Source organism: Odontesthes bonariensis, chromosome 24 (genome assembly GCF_027942865.1).
Source record: "Odontesthes bonariensis isolate fOdoBon6 chromosome 24, fOdoBon6.hap1, whole genome shotgun sequence".
Classification (NCBI taxonomy): Eukaryota; Metazoa; Chordata; class Actinopteri; order Atheriniformes; family Atherinopsidae; genus Odontesthes; species Odontesthes bonariensis.
The window spans coordinates 6,533,709-6,553,075 of NC_134529.1; the positions used below are offsets into that span (position 1 = coordinate 6,533,709).

General features: G+C 37.4%; 1 protein-coding gene across 4 annotated transcripts in view; it reads left to right on the plus strand.

Moving 5' to 3' along the window:
* The window catches only part of LOC142374737 (uncharacterized), a 39,587-nt gene extending 20,746 nt beyond the window's left edge, over positions 1-18,841 (plus strand). For all 4 annotated transcript variants that reach the window (XM_075458516.1, XM_075458517.1, XM_075458519.1 and 1 more), the window contains 19 exons: positions 2,326-2,367; positions 2,474-2,542; positions 2,655-2,690; positions 2,784-2,831; positions 3,686-3,739; positions 3,849-3,896; positions 4,011-4,244; positions 5,591-5,638; positions 5,715-5,753; positions 5,933-5,965; positions 6,173-6,223; positions 7,568-7,615; positions 7,712-7,756; positions 7,904-8,020; positions 8,146-8,181; positions 9,341-9,385; positions 9,476-10,206; positions 12,402-12,446; positions 13,320-18,841. In XM_075458516.1, the coding sequence (XP_075314631.1) occupies positions 2,326-2,367; positions 2,474-2,542; positions 2,655-2,690; positions 2,784-2,831; positions 3,686-3,739; positions 3,849-3,896; positions 4,011-4,244; positions 5,591-5,638; positions 5,715-5,753; positions 5,933-5,965; positions 6,173-6,223; positions 7,568-7,615; positions 7,712-7,756; positions 7,904-8,020; positions 8,146-8,181; positions 9,341-9,385; positions 9,476-9,558 (1,076 nt within the window). In that variant the 3' untranslated portion in view covers positions 9,559-10,206; positions 12,402-12,446; positions 13,320-18,841. The remainder of the gene's footprint in view (positions 1-2,325; positions 2,368-2,473; positions 2,543-2,654; positions 2,691-2,783; positions 2,832-3,685; positions 3,740-3,848; positions 3,897-4,010; positions 4,245-5,590; positions 5,639-5,714; positions 5,754-5,932; positions 5,966-6,172; positions 6,224-7,567; positions 7,616-7,711; positions 7,757-7,903; positions 8,021-8,145; positions 8,182-9,340; positions 9,386-9,475; positions 10,207-12,401; positions 12,447-13,319) is intronic.
* The last annotated feature ends 526 nt before the right edge of the window (positions 18,842-19,367 follow it).

The following is a 19,367-nucleotide window of genomic DNA, read 5'->3' on the forward strand; positions in this document are numbered from 1 at the left end:
ATCTTTTAATAAACACAGATTTTAACAAGTCCTCCATCCCAGCATCAGACACTGCATGTGAGGACTTTGCAGACCACTTCAGAAGTAAGATCAATGCTATTAGATCCAGCCTTTTATCTCAACAAAATGTTGATTTTAACATTTCTGAAGCATTGTTTTTACCCGAGGAAACACTGGATAGTTTTGTCCTGGTTGATGCCAAGATGCTTGGTCGAGTTTTCTCCCAACTAAACCCAACAACCTGCCTTTTAGATCCCATTCCCACATCTCTTTTAAAGACATTTTATGGTTTCTTCGAGTGTGAGCTTTTAAATATTGTAAATTGCTCTCTTCAGACGGGTGTTTTCCCATCTGCCTGTAAAACTGCAGTGGTGAGGCCCCTTCTGAAGAAGAGCAATTTAGATCACAAGATTCTTGATAATTACCGACCTGTATCCAACTTACCGTTTTTAAGTAAAATTATAGAAAAAGTTGTTTTTATCCAATTAAATGAGTTTTTAAACAAACACAATATTTTTGAGAAACATCAGTCTGGTTTTAGGAAGAACCACAGTGCAGAGACAGCCCTTTTAAAGATTGTAAATGATCTCAGGTGTAACATGGACTCACAGAAGCTTTCAGTCCTGGTGTTGCTGGATCTTAGTGCAGCGTTTGATACAGTAGATCACCACATTTTATTAAACAGACTTAGAAGCCTGGTGGGTGTCTCTGGCACTGTTCTTAAATGGTTTTATTCCTATCTCACGGATCGACAGTTTTTTATAAGTATGGATACATGCTCCTCAAGAATCCATAAAATCAAGTGTGGGTTTCCCCAAGGATCAATTTTAGGCCCATTGCTTTTTAATCTGTACATGTTGCCACTTGGGGATGTCGTCAGGAGACATGGCATTGGTTTTCACAGCTATGCTGATGATACACAGCTTTACATTGCCGTGTCTCCTGATGACCTAGAACCAGTTAACGTTCTTTTAAACTGTATTTTAGATATAAAGTCATGGATGGCAGAGAATTTCTTACAGCTCAACCAGGGCAAGACTGAAGTTTTAATTATTGGTCCTGAAGACAAGAGAGAGATAATTTTACCCAAACTACAAAATTTTAAATCTTCTCAACATGTAAAAAATCTGGGTGTTCTTTTTGACTCTGAGCTGGATTTTATCAAACATATTAGAAATGTAACAAAGACAGGATTTTATCATCTTAAAAATATTGCCAGAGTCCGCCCATTTCTCTCTCTTGCCAGCACGGAGATGCTGATGCATGCTTTTATTTCTAGTAGAATAGATTATTGTAATGCCCTGCTCTCTGGTCTTCCCAAAAAAAGTATTCATTACCTACAATTAATACAGAATTCAGCTGCACGTGTGCTGACCAAGACCAGAGGGCGGGAACACATTACACCAGTTTTAAAAACGCTGCATTGGCTCCCCGTGCGTTTCAGGGTTGATTTTAAGGTTCTTTTAGTTGTTTATAAATGTCTTAATGGTCTTGGGCCTTCTTATCTATCTGATCTGCTTTTAAATTATGAGCCCTCGCGGACCCTGAGGTCCTCTGGTACCGGCCTTTTAGTTGTTCCTAAGGTTCGAACAAAAACTTATGGTGAGACGTCGTTCCACTATTATGGACCTCATTTGTGGAACAGCCTGCCAGAGAACCTCAGGGCTGCAGAGACTGTTGAAGTTTTTAAAAAGAGGCTCAAGACCTACCTTTTTAGTTTAGCTTACAGCTGAATTTTATTTCGTTTATTTATTTATTCATTATTTTTATATATTATTATTTTTTTGTTAAATTATTTTACTATATACTTATTTATCCAGTGTTTTTCCTCATGGGGATCTTCCACACCGGAGACTATGCCCGCTCGGTCTGTGGGGTCATTATTGTGGGGACCGCCCTGGTTCGAGGTGGCTGGGGGATCCTGCACTGCAGCTCTGGCTGTGGTGTGGATGCCGGCCTGCCCTGATCAGGGCGGTTCCCCGTGGTGGTGGCCTCTGTGGTCATTGGTGGGCTGGCTCCCGGTGTGGACAGATCCCCAAGATACCGTTTCCTCGCTTCAGCGTCAAGCCAGATTTTAATGTTGATTTTAATGTTGATTGTTGTTGATTGTTGTTGATGTTGCTCATGTTGGGGGTGGTGGGGGGGTAGTATGTGTGCAGTGTGGTTGTCGGTGTGATGTTGTGTGTGAGTTTATGAATTGAATTGATTTTATTACTGATTTTATTATGTAAAGCACTTTGTGTTGCTTTTTTCTTTAGTATGAAAGGTGCTATATAAATAAAGTTTGATTTGATTTGATTCTTATTTCTTTATTCTCATTTCAAGAGCAGGAAGCTGTCAAGACTGATGAAAAGCCCAGCAGGCCAGGTAACACTGATTTTTGTGTTACCCTTTTCTTAAGAACAACATGTCTCTTAAAGTTGACATTTTTTTGAGCTGCAATAACTACAATCACATGTTTACTCATATCCAGTTCTTCCGAGAATTGCAGGTCTGGAATCTACAGGCAGGAGGATCAAAAGACTCGGTCCTCTTCTCAGAGGTATTTCAGCAACAAAACAGTCCCACAAGGAGGAGAGAGAATTTAGGGAAGTGTTGAATTGAATTAAATTGAATTGAATAATCATTAATGGTTTGTATGTATTTCCAAAAAGCCAAGATAAAGGAGAAGAGCAAGACCACTAAAACAGGTAAAGTACTTAACTTTGTCAAATCACATTCATACAAACAACTGGTTTATATCTGCTGCAATATAATCAGAATTCTTTCATTTTTGCCAACAGAGACGGAGACCAAAAAACAAGAACAGGTTTCAGAGACTGCTCAGGAAGGTAATCATTTTGATTGTAAATAGCTTTTAGAATGAAATAAAAAATACAGTAAAATGCGTGAACATATGCAATTTTTCATGTTTAGTTGTATTTTTTTATGTACTTTTTATGCTTGTATTCTTCCTTACACCATCTATTTGTCTTTCTCAAATAAATACACCTATTTGATCTATTTCTCTGTTTAGGAAACTGTTACAGAAGATAAAAAACAGGTTTTGGAGTCAATAAATCATACTGAGAATTTTTTTAACTATTCTAATTTCTCTTATAGGACTAGATGTGTTAAATGTGCCAGTTTTGGCCTGTAAATGGTCTTAAGAACAAGGATTTATCCATTAAAAGTTACTGAGGATATCTTGACAAATCTATTGGTCATCACATCTGGCAAAAATCTAAATCAAATGTGCCAAACTGTAGAGAGAAATTGTCGATATCTCTGCTACTCAAGCAAAACTAAGGTGTAAAACAATTCTAAGCAGCATTTTTTAATTAAATCAACTTAACAGAACGAACTCCCACACGTTGTCAAACTTGCAGAAAATATTGATTTGACACGTTTTTGTACGAGACAAACAATTTCAATCAGTATGATTAGATAAAGTGCACACTTTGTTCTTCTGAACACCTCCTTTACAGTAGTTTAACAGGAGCTGCACGTTGATAAATTGTTCCCTGTGGTTGTGATATTTTGGATTTCTCTGCCATACAAAGGAATCCATCAGCAGAAAAATGAAAATGATAATAGAACTGACTCTGAATGACCCACTTAATTGAGCCTTTATTCAGAAGTAATCCCTTTAACTCCAAATAGTTACTTTGGACAACACAACTGAACACGAGCATGTGTTTTGCAGTCAGTCCTTGCAGACCTGCACCAGTTTACTGCCCGTCCCCACAAGGCTGGTATGGTAAGTATTTATGGTAAGAATTTCAGCTGAATGCATTGAAGTGATATCGCACATTTGAATGCGATTGTGTGCTTCAGTGATGCAGATTTAATGTATTTTCATTTTCCAGTTCATCACATAGTCACAGACAACCCCTACCCTCCTCCGACCATGACAGGTATTCACACTGATGTCTCATGGGCTTTAAGTGGCTCTTACTGGGATTTGTTTTGACCAGTGTGATTATAGATTCTTCTGCTGCAAGATAAGAACATATTTTTCTCATTTTCAGCTCCGTCAGCTCCCGTTGTGACTGTCCATCCTGCAGCTCCACAAACACAGCCTGTGTATCAGCAGCAGCCTCCTCCACCGCCCATGCAGCCACTGTATGTACCATATCCACCGTATCAGCCGCCAATGATGCCACCTCAGCCGGTCCCACAAGCCCAGGCTGAGCAGCCAGAGGCCTCAGAGCCAGAGGCTCAGCCTGAGGCCCCGACTCCAGCTGCTCAAGCTCCAGTTCAGGGTAAGTAAGAATTTCAGATTTACTGTCAACAACACCTCATCTGTACATTTTCAGTAAAATACAATAATTTAGATAACTTCTTGGTCAATATTATATCAGTTATTCACTGTACATCTGTTAGTTGTGACACTCTTACAGATGTACAAACATCTTTTAAAACAAAAAGTTTCATTTATTTTTCAGAGGTTTGTTAGCTGCACATTCAGGACAAAATAGTTAAATCGAATAATTAAACAGACTTATAAATGTCTCACAGCAGAAAGTAAAACAACTACATTGGTCAACAATGCAAAATTATGTAAAAATAACTGTTTTCAGGGCTCAAAAACACTTGCATGCATACTTTTGCCCATTAAATGCAGCATTTAAATCGCTGTAAACATTTTCCATGCTTAATTTTCACTTTACAAATTGCCACTGCAAATGTTGTAATTGATATTGCACAACTATTAGTGTTCAGAAATGCTTTTACAAATGTAGGAGAGTATGGACAGATGACTGAGTTCAAGCCCAATATCGTCCAAGAATTTAGACATTTTCCGTCTTCACAGGCTTAAATATTCATAATTACATGCTTACAGATGGCTTCTTGTTGTCTGAACTCTACCCCATACAAACACCATTTCTGTACTTTTATTGTGACCCTACTATGTTGTGGATATGTGGACAAATGTACATTACTTCATGCCAAAGAAATTAGATAATTAACAAAATTCAAGTGTTCATGTATATAAGTATAAAGAAAACTTATAAAGAATCTTTCTATTACAATCTTAAAACTATTTGTTTTTTTTGTTTAATTTGCATCATGACCTATCAAGTGTTATATAAGTATAATAATATTTAAATTACTAGTTAACCTAACGTTTTTTGTGGACTGTGAAGAAACCCACAGAGACACAGGGAGAATATGCAAAGTCCACACAGAAAGGCTGCAGTCTACATTCAAACAGGGAATCTTATTGGTGTGAGGTGACTATTAACCAGCACATCACTCTGTATTCAAAGCTAAGGAAATAAATAAATCCATGGTGGCCTACATCATGTCAGCAGACTTCTTGCTGTGGATTTAGAACATACTTGCAGACAAGTCAGTCACTTTCTGGTGGCCAAGCTGGCTGACTGAGGAGCATTTCCTCATCTTCTTGTGAGAAAACGAAGAAGGCAGCAAATAAAAATCCGGTTTAAGATCCCAAAGTTTTAATTGGGTCAAAAATCCAATTAAAACTTTCATTAAAAAAAACTGAATTGGTGAGCATTACTCAGTTTTTCCAAACCTCTGATTAACTGGATAATTATTAAGGGATTTCAACATGAGATAAGATTTCAACTCTTTCTTCTTTAAGAACCAGAGACTGTTGTGGAAGAAGTCAAGGCCGCCTCCACTAAGAAAGGTAAAAACTATATAATGAGTTAGACTCAAACACATATATTTGCAGTGAAGATTAATCAATACTTTGTCATTTTCAGCTGCAAAGAAGAAAACCAAGGCTGCTGATTCAGTAAAAGGTACTGCTTGCTCCTCCATTCAGACTAAATGCTTAATTTGCCAGATAATTGAGATATTTCCCATAAAAAACTACGGCTGCAGCATATAACGGTGATATACAAGGACACAATGTGCAATGAATGCATTCATTAAGGAAATTTTTCTCTCCATGGTCATTTCACTGCAATTATCCCATCAGAGCCTAGAGCGTCCACCGACGAAACAAAGAAAGGTAATTCATGTTTACAGCTGGGTAATTTGGTGTTTTCACCACAGTACCCTTGAGTGTTGTTAGAAAAACAAAAGACATTTAAGCTGTGCTTTGTTTTAAATATGCAAACAGCTTTACACACTTGATAAAAATATGCAATGAATAATAAAATAATGATGAATTTTGCATGTTGGATATTCAAATTTGCACATGTTTTTGTTTCCACAGACCCGGCTGCAAAAAAACAGAAAAGCAAAATTCCAGCGGTGGCTAAAAAAGGTAAAAAACATTATGGCAGACTGTGTGCAATCATGTGAAAAAGAAAAATGTTAATCCGCTTTCAGTTCTTACATGCTATTCATCAGGAAATCATACAAAAAAATCCTCTTACTTATTCTCAAATTTAGGTACATAAAACCTTCGATTAACAACAACACGTGCAATATTACACCATGTTATTTTTTATTTTACTAAATCTACACCAATGTGCAGGAGCAGTTAGTGAAAAACTAAATCCACCCTCATTGCTTTCATCTGGAGCATTCAGGTGTGTGTTAACACGATGCCAAGGAGGAAAGACATCAGCATTGATCTTAGAGAAGCAGCTGTTGCTGCCCATCAACCTGGGAGGGGTTATAAGCAGAGGTGCGCGTAAGTGGTGCGCAGGTGCTCGCCAAAAGCGTGCGCCAGATGAAACGTTGTAACGCTCGTTTGCGTACCTAAGATTTGGGGATAGATAGTTGCGCAATCTGTAGCACAGGATAGGCGATTAGATCCATTAAGCGATTACTTTGGTGTTCCTCCACATCCAAAGAAATGTCAGACTGAGTCTGAACCGCAAAAAAGAAGCACGTGTTCTCCGAAAAGTGGTCGCAGGAGGTCAGCTGGCTTCAAAATGCTGATCGCGCAGAGATGTGGTGCAGAATATGCCGTGAAAATCCCACTCTGGTGGACAAAAACGACGCCTTTTATACAGGTACCGAAAACTGAAGCATGCCGCGACATTCTGTAGGAAAACAGAACCTTCAGTGCTTTAAAAAAAGTAACTCCTGTAAGTGCTTAAAAAGCTGTCATTTCATTTGGTTTTTGGCCCAAACAACAACCCTAGGTTCTCCCCTGAGACAAGACTAGAAATCTTATGTGTACCCCTGGTTATAAGGCCATTTCCAAACTATTTGGACGCCATCATTCTACAGAGAGAAATATTATTCACAAGTGGAAAACATTCAACAGAGTTTGCAATCTTCCCAGGAGTGGACGACCCAGGAAGTTCACCCCAAGGTTAAAAACCCAAGAGCTACATCAAGAGCATATACAACGTATATTATGAGAGGCTAATCCTCAAAAGATGAGCATGTTATGGGATTTTATTCAATCATTTCATGCTTGGTTACAGCATCTGTTTTGTATAGAGACAATTGTGAAAGAGAAAATTAAATCTGTAGCTCCAAAGAAATGCACCACTCTACTGGGCCAGACGGTGTTGCAGAATTTGTACTACTTAATAGAATTAGATGCAGACTACAACAACCCAATTTGATGAGAGAGACAGAGAAGCCCATATTTTACTTAGAAGATAAATTCTTCAAGCTGCTAATCACAACTCTTCCCTCATTATGTCAGAGCCTGCAGCTGTACAACAGAAGAGGAAATCAGCGTCTGAAAAAACAGGTAACAAACACACGCTGACATGGGGCCATTTGCATAAAATCAATCATTATTCAAGAGACGTGATTGGAAACTAATTGACTTTCTTCCACTTTGAAGCATCAGCTGTCAAGAGAAAAGTTAAGGCATCTAAAGATAAGACAGGTAAAATCAGATATTGTAGTTGGCTGCAGACTTCTTTTCGTTCATCTCAATGAAGAATGTTTTCAGTTTGTGCATGCGGACGCTAAACCACAACTGGGGTCAATTTCAGTTCAAATGACGACATCTATTGATGTTGCACTGATCCAGATTTAGAGCCACATCCGGAGCCGATAAGACTGAGACCGAGACTTGAAGTGGACAAGAGGGCGAATGAAACAGCTCAAGCCAAACAAGAGAAGCACGTCAGATCTGCATCTGAGCCAGGTATCTAATCACTGCTGGATTCATGTTGCTGTGGCTAATGAGGGGCCTAATACAAGCTCTGAGCATTTGGGATTTAACTGGCCTGAAAGCAGCAGTTCTTAATGTTGGTGTCCTTTTGTTTCTAGCTAAGACGAAACCAAAATCTGTGGCAGAGAAAAAAAGTAAGTTTCCAGTTGAATTAATTTACAAATTGTTGTGTTCAGCTGATCGCGAATGTGTGCACCAAATGTCCCAATAATCCATTCAACAGCTGAAGAAACATTGCATTAAAAAAACAAATGTTAACCTCACAATAGCAGCCTGGAAACAGGAAACACCAAAGCTACATGATTGGAAAAACATCTTAGTTTGGGCGAGAATGAGGTAAAAGTCAAGGGAGCCAGTGGCTTCAATGCTGTTGGGCCGAGATTAAACACTGACTTAAACCACAGGGATTGAAAAATTAAACTGAGGTGAAGACTAAAGCAGGATCACATTTCTCTGTTCAGAAGATGTTTAACACTTAAAATGAAAGAGCAGGAGAAGGCTTTGAATTCAAAGTGTGGGAATGGGTGGTTCTGGTTCTTTAAATCCAGTGGGATCAGGATTCAAAGAACAGCTACTCTTTCAGGACTTCAAATCTTTGAAACAAGAATGTACTTGATGTCTTAATAACTTCTTCTATAAAGAATACATTAGTGTTGTTGTAAAGTGAGGTGTTGGAATCCATGGTCGACGTGATGGAGGTGGATGCAAATGCAGACCTGCTGGAGGCAAACCTAACAATAAAACGTTTGTGGGTTTATTTAATAAGAAAATAATGAGTTTAATAAGAAAAGTGAACACTTTCTGGTGGCAAAGTGACCAAAATTAGTGAGATTTATCCTTTGGGGAACATTGATCTCTGTTCAAAAATGAAAACCAACAGAACAGCAGTTTTATTTTTAAAAATCTAGCAAGGCTGCATTGCTTTGCTGGCTTGTGACTCATAATAAGTCACTTTGATATGTGTGATAAGGTCAGATGGTGTAGAACCCACACTGAAAGTATAGTAAAAATGTTCTTTTGTTTAAAGGTTGCTCTGCTGTGCCCAGTGTCTTAGTCATGCTGGCAGCTTGAGCGGCAGGTGAAAGAAGTTATATAAAGGTGTTTTTAAAGCAAATGTAGGTATATCCATCTTGGAAACAGACAAAATATTTGATTAAATGAGCTGTTTTATGGATGATAAAGTTCTAATTAGGGAAATATCACACTGCATCACACTGAGGGAGCATTATGTTGCAGAAAGCCAGAATTACGGTGAGTTATTTGCTAGTCTGGAATAAGTCTTCTCTCTCACAGGCAAAGCTGTGAAGGCTGAAAAGAAATCCATCAAAGAAGCTCAAGGTATGGACTTTGAATAGAATTAATAACTGAGTCTCACGTGTGCTGATTTGACATTGATCAGTTTCTCTTTTCTCCCTTCTTACGTTTTAGATAAAGAGAAACAACCACCGCCAGCTCGTAAGTATGAGAGCGTGAAAGTTATCTATCCGCGGTGCTCTATTGATCGTGGCTGATGTTTTCCTCAAGGCTTCATCAGTTCTGTTGTCTGACTGAGACATTCAAACCTTTTTTCTGGTGGATGATGTCACCTGTGGGTCAGAATTACAATGGTTTAATGTATCAAAGGGTGGAAATCTCTATGTAATCTCAGGCTTTACAAGTAACCGGTGCATTCCTGAGTTGTTGCTTTGTTTTTCTTGATGAGACTAAGGTAATTCTACACTTATTTTGCTGTTTTCCTTTTCATACAGATGTCCCTGATATGCAGAACACAATACTGAGATAAATGCAATTTGAGTCTCAGAATAGAAGTACTATATATAAATATACCTTTACTTACATTGTTCATTTTGATGCACCAATCTATAAGCAGTGTTCAACTGTTAAAACTGATCAAGATTGAGCTGGTTTTAACAGTTTAATTTATATTTATATGCATATATATATATGTACTTGCTTGAAATTCCTACCTTCTGAATGAAAAGGGAAACATCTTTAAGCCAAAATAATTCAATTAAGTGCTTGTAAAATATGAAATCACCTGATGACTCACAGAACGACACACAGTGGTGTTATTCATACATTTTCTGATAGTAAAGCTTTATACCATTTGCTTGTTGTTAATAGAGAATGGGAGAAGAGCCTTTCCTGTAAGGCACGAGGTATTTAGTCAGACTTCACCATCTTTTCACTGCTTAACTCAATATGAGGAGATGTTTAATGTCATTAGGGACGTAAGTGAATGGAACTTAATAAGATGAGCAGCTTTGGTGATGTTCCAGGCTTTTTGAGCACCCTAAATTACTGGTAGAGATTATGGCATTATAGCAACAATAACTCTTAAATAGATAGATTAAATACATGAAACAAAGCTCATTAATTTGAGGTATTAGTGTTCTGTTCATATTGAGTCATTCAGTGGATTATCAACTCTGCCCCCGAGTGTCCCCACACTTTCCTAATATCTAGAAAATAATAGAAAACTCCTAAATAGCAGAAAGGATCCAACAGACTAACATGAAAGGAACACAATTGTTTTATCAGGTTGTGAATCACAGCAGTTATTTTCCTGATACATCAGAGGTTGTTTACTAAAAAATCTAACTGAAAAAATGTTGATTCATGGTGTTTAAGCACTGCATTTAAGGTTTAATCCATTCACAAGAATCAGCATTTGAAAAATGACTGTTCAGTTTTTACAAGCCGAAGTTAAAATGCTTCTTATTGTCCAAAGTTGTTGATCTTTTTGCTGTTATTTTGACATCTGCTGAGGGCCTTTGGCGATCTCAAACTTTTTTGTGAGATATGCCACAACTTTTTTTCCTTCTCTATTTAAAAAAAAAAAAAAGTGGCACAAAATCATTAACCAAGTGCAACAAATATAAAGAATGAGGGGAAACAGAAGCCTTGAGAAGCAAGTGAGGAAAAAAAAATCCAGATCTAAACTGTTTTTCCAGTAGTATTGATGACATTTCTTTTGAAAAAAGCACACTTAAAACAGTTAAAGTATGGAGGAGTTAAAGTGCCAAAATTAAATAAATAAATACATCATTAAATAATTACTTAAATGTGTCATTAATTAAATAAAATTGGAATTAAATACATAAATCATTAAATAATTAATTAAATGTGTCATTAATTAAATAAATTTGGAATTAAATACATAAATCATTAAATAATTAATTAAATGTGTCGTTAATTAAATAAAATTGGAATTAAATACATCAATCATTAAATAATTACTTAAATGTGTCGTTAATTATTTCATGGTCCTTGTGTTGCAGTGCATCATTCATTTATTTTATGTCAAACTCGCCCATCAGAGTCAGTGGGCGGGGCTAACGCTAATCTAGTCTGATCCATTGCTTTGGTCTGGGTCTGAAGTAGCATGTCTGGAGAGAGACGATGGAGGACTGTGATGAACTCACTAGCTATACATCAATCCATTATCTGGTATCGATTGGGCTTAACTCGATGGGCAAGTTTGACAGATAGAATAAATTATATACGTCTTTTACATAAAATGAATTGTTATTTTAATGAATTAATGACACATTTAAGTAATTATTTAATGATGTATTTATTTAATTTTGGCACTTTTACTCCTCCATATTAAGGCTTTCTAGACACATTAATTTATTAATTTCTTCATGTTACATTTTAGGTTGAAGCACAAATCTCTTTTTGGCCAGACAAGGCTTACTAAAACTGATTCTGATAGAGTCTCCTCTAACTCTTTCAGCCCTGATTTAATTACAAAGATTCAAAATATTCATTTAACCTTTATTTAGATTGAAAATACTCAAAGATATGGTGGCCTCATTTGTAATATGGCCGTGTGATCAGTGAGGTTTGGTGCCTAAACCCAAAATGTTTCACTGATAAAGACATTTTTAAAGAACACAGAAAAATGATCCTACCTACTGTAAATATGTTCACCTGTTTTTGAGTTATAAATGCTGGAGAAAAACACAATCCACACTAAAATTTAATGGGTTTCTGTTTTGTCATTGCTTCAGCTGTCCCTGATGTTATCTCGCTAACAAACCAGAAAGCAGACAAATAGACAAAAACTATTGACCTTTGCATGAAGGAACAATTTGGAAAATGAATCACCTGAATTCTTTTCCCTCAGTTCTCAGGGCTTCTGAAGAAATATGTTAATTGCTAGCTGTGGAATAAAAATTTTTGGCTTAAACAGGACAATATAAAAGCACAAGAATGCAAATGGAAACCACCTCACCTTCATTATTTCTCTTCCTTCCAAGCATGTAAACACTTCTCCTCTGTCCTTTCTCTCTTTAACACAGTCACACATATGTCCTATAATCAGTTTGTTTTATTTTACCTCTTGTAGAAGAGTCTGAAGCTGAAGAGAACATAACAGAAAAGAAGAAATCAGGTAACAGTTGCTGAAATCTATAATTTTATAAATTTTTTGACAATATCAGTTGTTTCTTAAAAGTTGCACAAACGTATCACGATGGAAAGTACGTAGGTGGATCTATATATATAGGACTGTGCAAAAGTCTTGAGCGAGCCACCTCTCATTTCTTTATTCACTGCCAAGCAAATGTTTTAAAGACACACTGCACACCATGCTGAGATATGCCAAGTTTTCAGCTAATAGCTCTTTGGGAATCACCTTGTTGCTGCAGAAATCCTGTTTTCTGTCTGTCAGACTGTGTTATCTTTGCTGTTTTTCATAGATGAAACTAAAGAAATGGGAACAAATGATGTGTCCCTGTGACAGGCTGCTGGTAACAAAGTGCCTAAAGATCCAATTTAAAGTTGTTTCGTTGCTGAATTGACTTTAATGTGTCGACACAACACTAGTTCATCCCTTCAGTCAGGTGCTTTTTAAGAGGCTTAACAGACTGGAAAAAAAACTCATTCTACTAAAATGGTCAGGTAAAAAAGCAGCCAATGTCCAAAGCCAAATTTTGACAGACCTTCAGAAAGTCTGGAGAACTGGAGCCCTTTAGAATATCACAGCAAAGTCTGGCTCTTTGGAAGTAAAATATAAAGTATTGAGGGGTTGCTGGAGATTTTTTGCACAGCCCTGTAAATATACTAGTTATACATTTGAAAGGGTTTTTAGTAATGCTATTATCATCAAAGATCAGTTCAGTCTCAGGTGAAGTAGTTTGGTGAAAGTTTTTCTTTTCTTTTAGACCTAATTATGAAAATGTTGCTCTAAGTTTGGGCTCAAGTCCCTTAATTACAATCAGAGGAGTTGTATGCTATAACCCATCTCACTCTGCTGTCTTCTCAGGCCAGAGATACTTCCAGTGCATCTATGTCCCAGGGAAAAATGCACAGTACCCTTTACGGCCCTTCACTCCAGCCATGTCCCCCGCCATGTTGTCCCCTGCGTTCAGGTCGATGCTGGAACAGCAGCGAGCGGCCAGAGCTTCGGGGCAATAGGACAACCTGACTCCTATCCTAACAGTGCTGCATCTCCCTTTCCAGCAGGAGGAGATGCTTGAATATTTTGGCATCTTCTGTCTCAGAAGACAGCCACGGGCAGAAATGGAAAAATGGACAGAACTATTTTGTCTTTAATTTAATGATGTATTTATTTGGTGGTTGAGCTCCTGGGGTTGCTGTTAATATTTTTTCTTTTCCCGCCTCCAGCACTTGTCACTTCCATGCTTTGCTTGTGTCATAGTTATAACAACATACAGTGTAATTTGTCTTTGAATTAGGTTATCAGAAAGATTAATCATAGTGTACATAATGCAAAGTGGTTTAAAGGGTCACTGCACATCCGTGTTTACTCTTTTCATGCCACATTTTTTTTTAAAGTAAGAGAAAATGGCAACTACAGCCACAGTAACTATTATATTCAATAAGAGGCAAACTTTTCAACATCTTACTATTACAGCATCTTATCATTTATAATTGGAAAAGAAATCCTGAAATGTTAGCAGAAAAGTTTGCAAAGAAACCATGAAAGTAAAGAACCTGTACTGGCTTAAAGCATCCTCCAGTTTGCATGTTAACTACTAAACCCGTCTGACAGTGCAGTGTTATCTGAGTCCTGAACTGAACTTCTCCAATTTCACTGCCGTGACTTCCCCATCGCGTGCTCATTTGTGCTTCTTTGCTGTGCATATCAGCATGCAAATGTTGGAGTGTCAACTCCCAGGAGCTCCCACATTGATCCCAGCAGCATCCCTGTCACTGAACATCCATCAGCCTCGTCAATATGTAGGCGCATGATGGTGAGCAATGAGACGCCTTCCTACTCACAGTCGAGAGCTTCGGATTTTCATATGATTTACTTTTGTTAGTCTTTTTTTTTTTATGCCAAACTGTACTGGGGAACTGGAATTAAATGAATATTATCACATGCACTGTTTGACCAGAGGTGACATGAAGCAAATATGAAGAAATATGGAGAGTGGAGAGAAAATACAGGAAAGAAAATACAGACTTGCTTCAATGCGAGAGGGAATGAGAAAGATTCACATACTTTCATGCATACATGAAAACTTTAGAGTGCAGATGTAGAAGTTGGCGAAATAACCTGGATCTTATGAAGAAGCACCACAGACAAAAGTAGAAATAGAAATGATTTTTTTAGGTTTGTACACAAGATAATTTGGAATAGTTTATGTTCTCGTGTGTCACTGGAAGCAAGAAATTTCAATACAAGAAATATCACAATACAACACAGAACACGAGATGTTAACAGAGAAAGTCATTTCAATCCTCCAATCTGTGGGCTGTGGAGTGATTGGCCTTTCCAAATACTGATAAGTGATAACAGACGAGTTCAATGCCAGTCAAATATCACTGAAAGCTGGTTTTCCGTTGTTGTTCTTGATTCGTTTAGATGTGAATCTACTCTTTCCTCTTGCAGAAGTCCACCACAGTTTGTTTCCTGTTATGAAAACTACTTAAACTAACATGTCAAATTTACATGAGATTTTTTTTAAAAGATCTCTTCAGATTTACGACGTTAGTGAACGGAAACCGAACTACTGGTGTCTAAAGAGCATCTCTTAACGCTGCCTCATTAGATGTCATAACAAAAATCTATGAAATCTTTTCTTATAAACCAATGCAACACTATCTTAAGCTATGCTATTGAGGGATAGTCTGAGCATTGAAGGTGACTATCACAAAAATATCTCAACACTCTGTGGCTCTGTCACAGCCACAGTTGTTCCAGCTCGGCATGTTCAGAGACAGGGAATCGGCGTGGGACAACTATGAAGTGACCAACTCAAGAGACGCTGTGATGTCTGCTAGAGGGAATGAATGTCATTAGCATTCATCATCAGCTGTTACATTTTCATTTACCTCAGTCCTTCATGGCTCTGGTTTTGTGGCTCAGCAACTAGGCTGCCTCATTGGTGCTGCAAGACTGTTGCTGAGCACCACCAGCAATCATCTGTTGTTGTCTTACTCAATAGAGCCCTGATGTTACTGGAAAAGAACCAAAAATGGGATTTCAGCTGGAGCATTCATCCAGTTTGTTCCATGCTGATGAAAATCCTTCAGATATGTTTTCTTCTAGGTTTTTAATACCTGGTCAACTGACTTAAAACATTTATTGAACCATGAACTAATGTTTGAGGAGCAGCAGTGGAGTGGTGCTGAACCACCTATAGCACTGTGCTTATGACTTTACAAGGTTACTCCGAAAAGACGCGTGCAGACAGAAAGTGGATCAAATTGAGAGGCAATGGAAATACACTCAAAGTAAATGGAAACATGTGAGGGGAAACTCAAAGATATGGATCCCATTTGTACAGAGTAAATTAAGGTGAGGATGCCTTTATCTTTCAGGGATGTCACTCTTTTTGAGGTAAATAGCAGAAACTCTGAGCTGCCTTTGTTAGCAAATTGATTTTGCTTTTAAGTTTATACCAAAAGCTCAAATCTGTTATTGTAACAACCTTTATAAACTGCTTTATATTCAGTCCATCAATAATGTAAATACTGATATTAAGTTGGTTGATGAACTAATCAAATGCAGATGAGATGTTTGCTTATCGTATAAAAATCACACAGATTTAGAGCTGTGACATTTTTAATCTGGAGTTTGTTGCAAACTCTGGTTTCATAAGTCTAAAGTTGAGAGTGGTTTAAGGAAACCCTTCTGTTTTCCTATAGATCTGAGAAATTGAAGAGGGGAGAGTCATCAGGTGTCATTAGTAAATGAGATCTGGCATCCTGTGAATGTGTTAGCTGGAATGGCCTTTTAAACACAACTAAAAAGCCATGTTTGCTTAATGTGTGAAAGAGACACGTTGCTGTTTGATCTTTGAATGCATACGGCAGCAGTCTGGTTGTGCTGTCTGGAGTCTTTGAAAATGTATTTAAAATAGTAGACAGTAATTAGACTGTACGGGTGTAGGTACAGACTATAATTATGTTTTAAAGTGTTATTACTAGTGATTTAACGTAAGTTACAGGAGGACTATCATCTCATGTAAGAAACATTGATAAGAAGGAACATGAAGTAATCAGATTTCAGTCTAATCTGATGTTTGTTAAGAATGTCATGTCTTCATACATACTCACGTGGGTGTAGAAATTGGATTGAAACTTGAATACACCGTGTTTTTAAATACATGTGTGACTGATGCTTTTAAAAACAGATGACCTGCTTCTTCTGTATGCATGTTCTGTTGAAACATGTCACCCGTAGGCGCTATCACTGGTCTTCACTTTGATGGCTCAGTGTTTTACTTTTCTTTCAGTCCTTCATTTCCTCCTTAATTGGAAGTTCTCTGTAACTACACAGCAACTTGATCATATTTATTGGACAGACAAATGCTGGACTGTTTCCATGTCCATTTCAGACCAGTTAAAAGCTCCAAAGAGTCTGTTCAGCTGTGAAACCTCTTGCATACCGTACTTATTCCACTGTAATTTACAGCTTTAATCTCTTATTGTTGCAACATGCTCTTCTGCTTTCCCCTAAGCACTTGAACAACCTGACTGCTTTAAATGAAAGGTCCCCTGATAAGCTTTTGACTTCGGGTGTGTGCAGAAACGTGATAGTTTGTGAATTTTTTGTGTTACATACACAAAAAAATGCTCCTGAAATTCATCAACATGAATTAAACAGGCTTATATATTGATAACTGCGTGCAACAAAAGTGGATCCAAGTTGCCACAGCAGGATTAAATTTTTGCATATTGAAATATGAGACCCTCTCTAATTCCTATGATGTCCAATACTGAAGTTTTGTCAAAGCCTAGCCTCTCTGATATGTGCACAAAGTGGGCTTCTGTGTCAACTCCTAAGGCATTGGCTCCTGAATCATTGGCTGGAGTGTTTCCACTTGAACAAGCAGCAACATCCTGATAACAGGATTCCTGTTTCGGCTGCTTTTTCACTGCTCGTTTCAGTAGTTGGCTGTTTTTGCAAGGTTTTATTTGTTTTTTAACTGGGTTGGGTTTAGATGCTAGAATGACTTGGTTCTAGCGGTTGAGTCTGAAATACACTGCTTTGTAATGTTGATCCAGTGGGTCGAGTAATACCACTGAAATATCTGAGTTGAAAACTTATGCTAAAGGTTGAGATCTTTATTGTGACACCAAGGCTGAAACTGTGACTGAAACAGCAAACAAAGTGTCAAAATGGAGCTGTTAAGGTGATAGTGGCGTAAAAGGATGTATTTTACTCCCTCTATGATGATTGTTAACCTAAGTGCTTCACAAAGTTTTGATTTCTAACCCCAATAATGTTATTGCCTAAATCTGGATATGACTTTGACACTTCATATCTGGGGATTTCATCCCCATGGATGAAAGCGCTGTATGTAACCATGCTGTCATACTCCTTCCTTCCTCCTAAGGGTGACCGTGATAGGCAATAAGCATGTTTTCTCAAATTACAATCAACACCTAACATGTGCAGTGTCACTGTGCAAAGTTTACGACTTTTACACTAGCATGCAAAGTGCTTCTTGTGTTAACAGGCTACCAAGAAAGTCATGTGTGTAAACCTTTTTTTCAAATCGTAATTTTTTGGCCAAATTGTGATGTGTGCCTAACTTTACTCTCCTACCACTGCTGCATCACGCTGCCTTATTGCCGATGTCCTCAGCCTATCAGAACACATTTTAGAGTCCAAAATCACCACCTGCCTTAGTCATCTCTTTGACTTGGGCATTTTTGACGCTGTTTTGTTTCTTGTTTTCCAAAAACATTAAAATATGACTTAGGCAATTATGCTATGAGGCTAAGGAAATGACTAATAGATTATACATTTGAAAACCTGCTCAGATATTCTAGTATGACATGTTTCTTGCTGTTTTCTAACCTCTATTGAGATTTCAGACGATTTGAATGACAGATTTATGCCAGATTTTGACTGCTGGATAAAAATTAGGCTGTAAGTTACAACAGATTTTACAATTGCTCAGTTGCCACTGTTTATATTTTCTGATGTTGACTCATTCAGCTTTTCCATAGGTAGCTTATCTCAGGTTTTTTTTTGTAATAAAAATGACAATATCAGTTGAGTTCAAGATTTAAAGGGAAATATGATCACCTGAATTAGAGCAGTAAGAGTGAACTCACTGTCAGAGGTGAAAGCTGTATTAAAGTTGCTTTGGAGAAAATATTATCTAAAAGCAGAACACTTTGAGGTTGTTTGGTTAATTTAGAAGGATGTTGTATTTATTTTGTTAATAATTTGTAATGTTTTATGCATGATGTTTCAATATCAATGAGGAAAGCAACCCGTATTTGAGTTGTGATTCACACATTATTTCTTAAGTTTCACATTAAAATGAACCTAATTTGAAATAAAAGATGCAGTCACTCAGATGTTGTGCAGATAATTGTTTTATTTGTTGCACTCTGAAGACTCAGAACTTCACTGGGTCACTCAATTAAAGCTCAAAGAAAGTTGTACAGTTTATTCAGTCAGAGATGACATGTTTGTGTGTTTGAAGTTCAGAATCATTACACAGCAATGAGAGCAATATTTATAGCTATATTTCAGATTAAGTGCTTTTAAACTAAGTGTTGCATGTAACATAAAGCAAATGAATTTGCTTAATGAGGCAGGTAACCGGATTCAGTCACATTTCAGGAGCCATTTAGATGCCATTTCAAGCCGCTGAAATGTCACGGTGTGACAGACGATGCTCAGAATGTCTGATGTGAAAGGTGCTGAATACATTCACCACAATACAGTTTCTGTGTCATAACATGGATAAATATTTTCAGTTTCTCATTATCTAGAATAATTCCTTTACAATTATTTTAGTTTGTTGACATATTTACAGGATAAAACCAATTTACTGAGCATATGTTAGAAATACATGTGAAAGACATCTAGTTGGTGCCT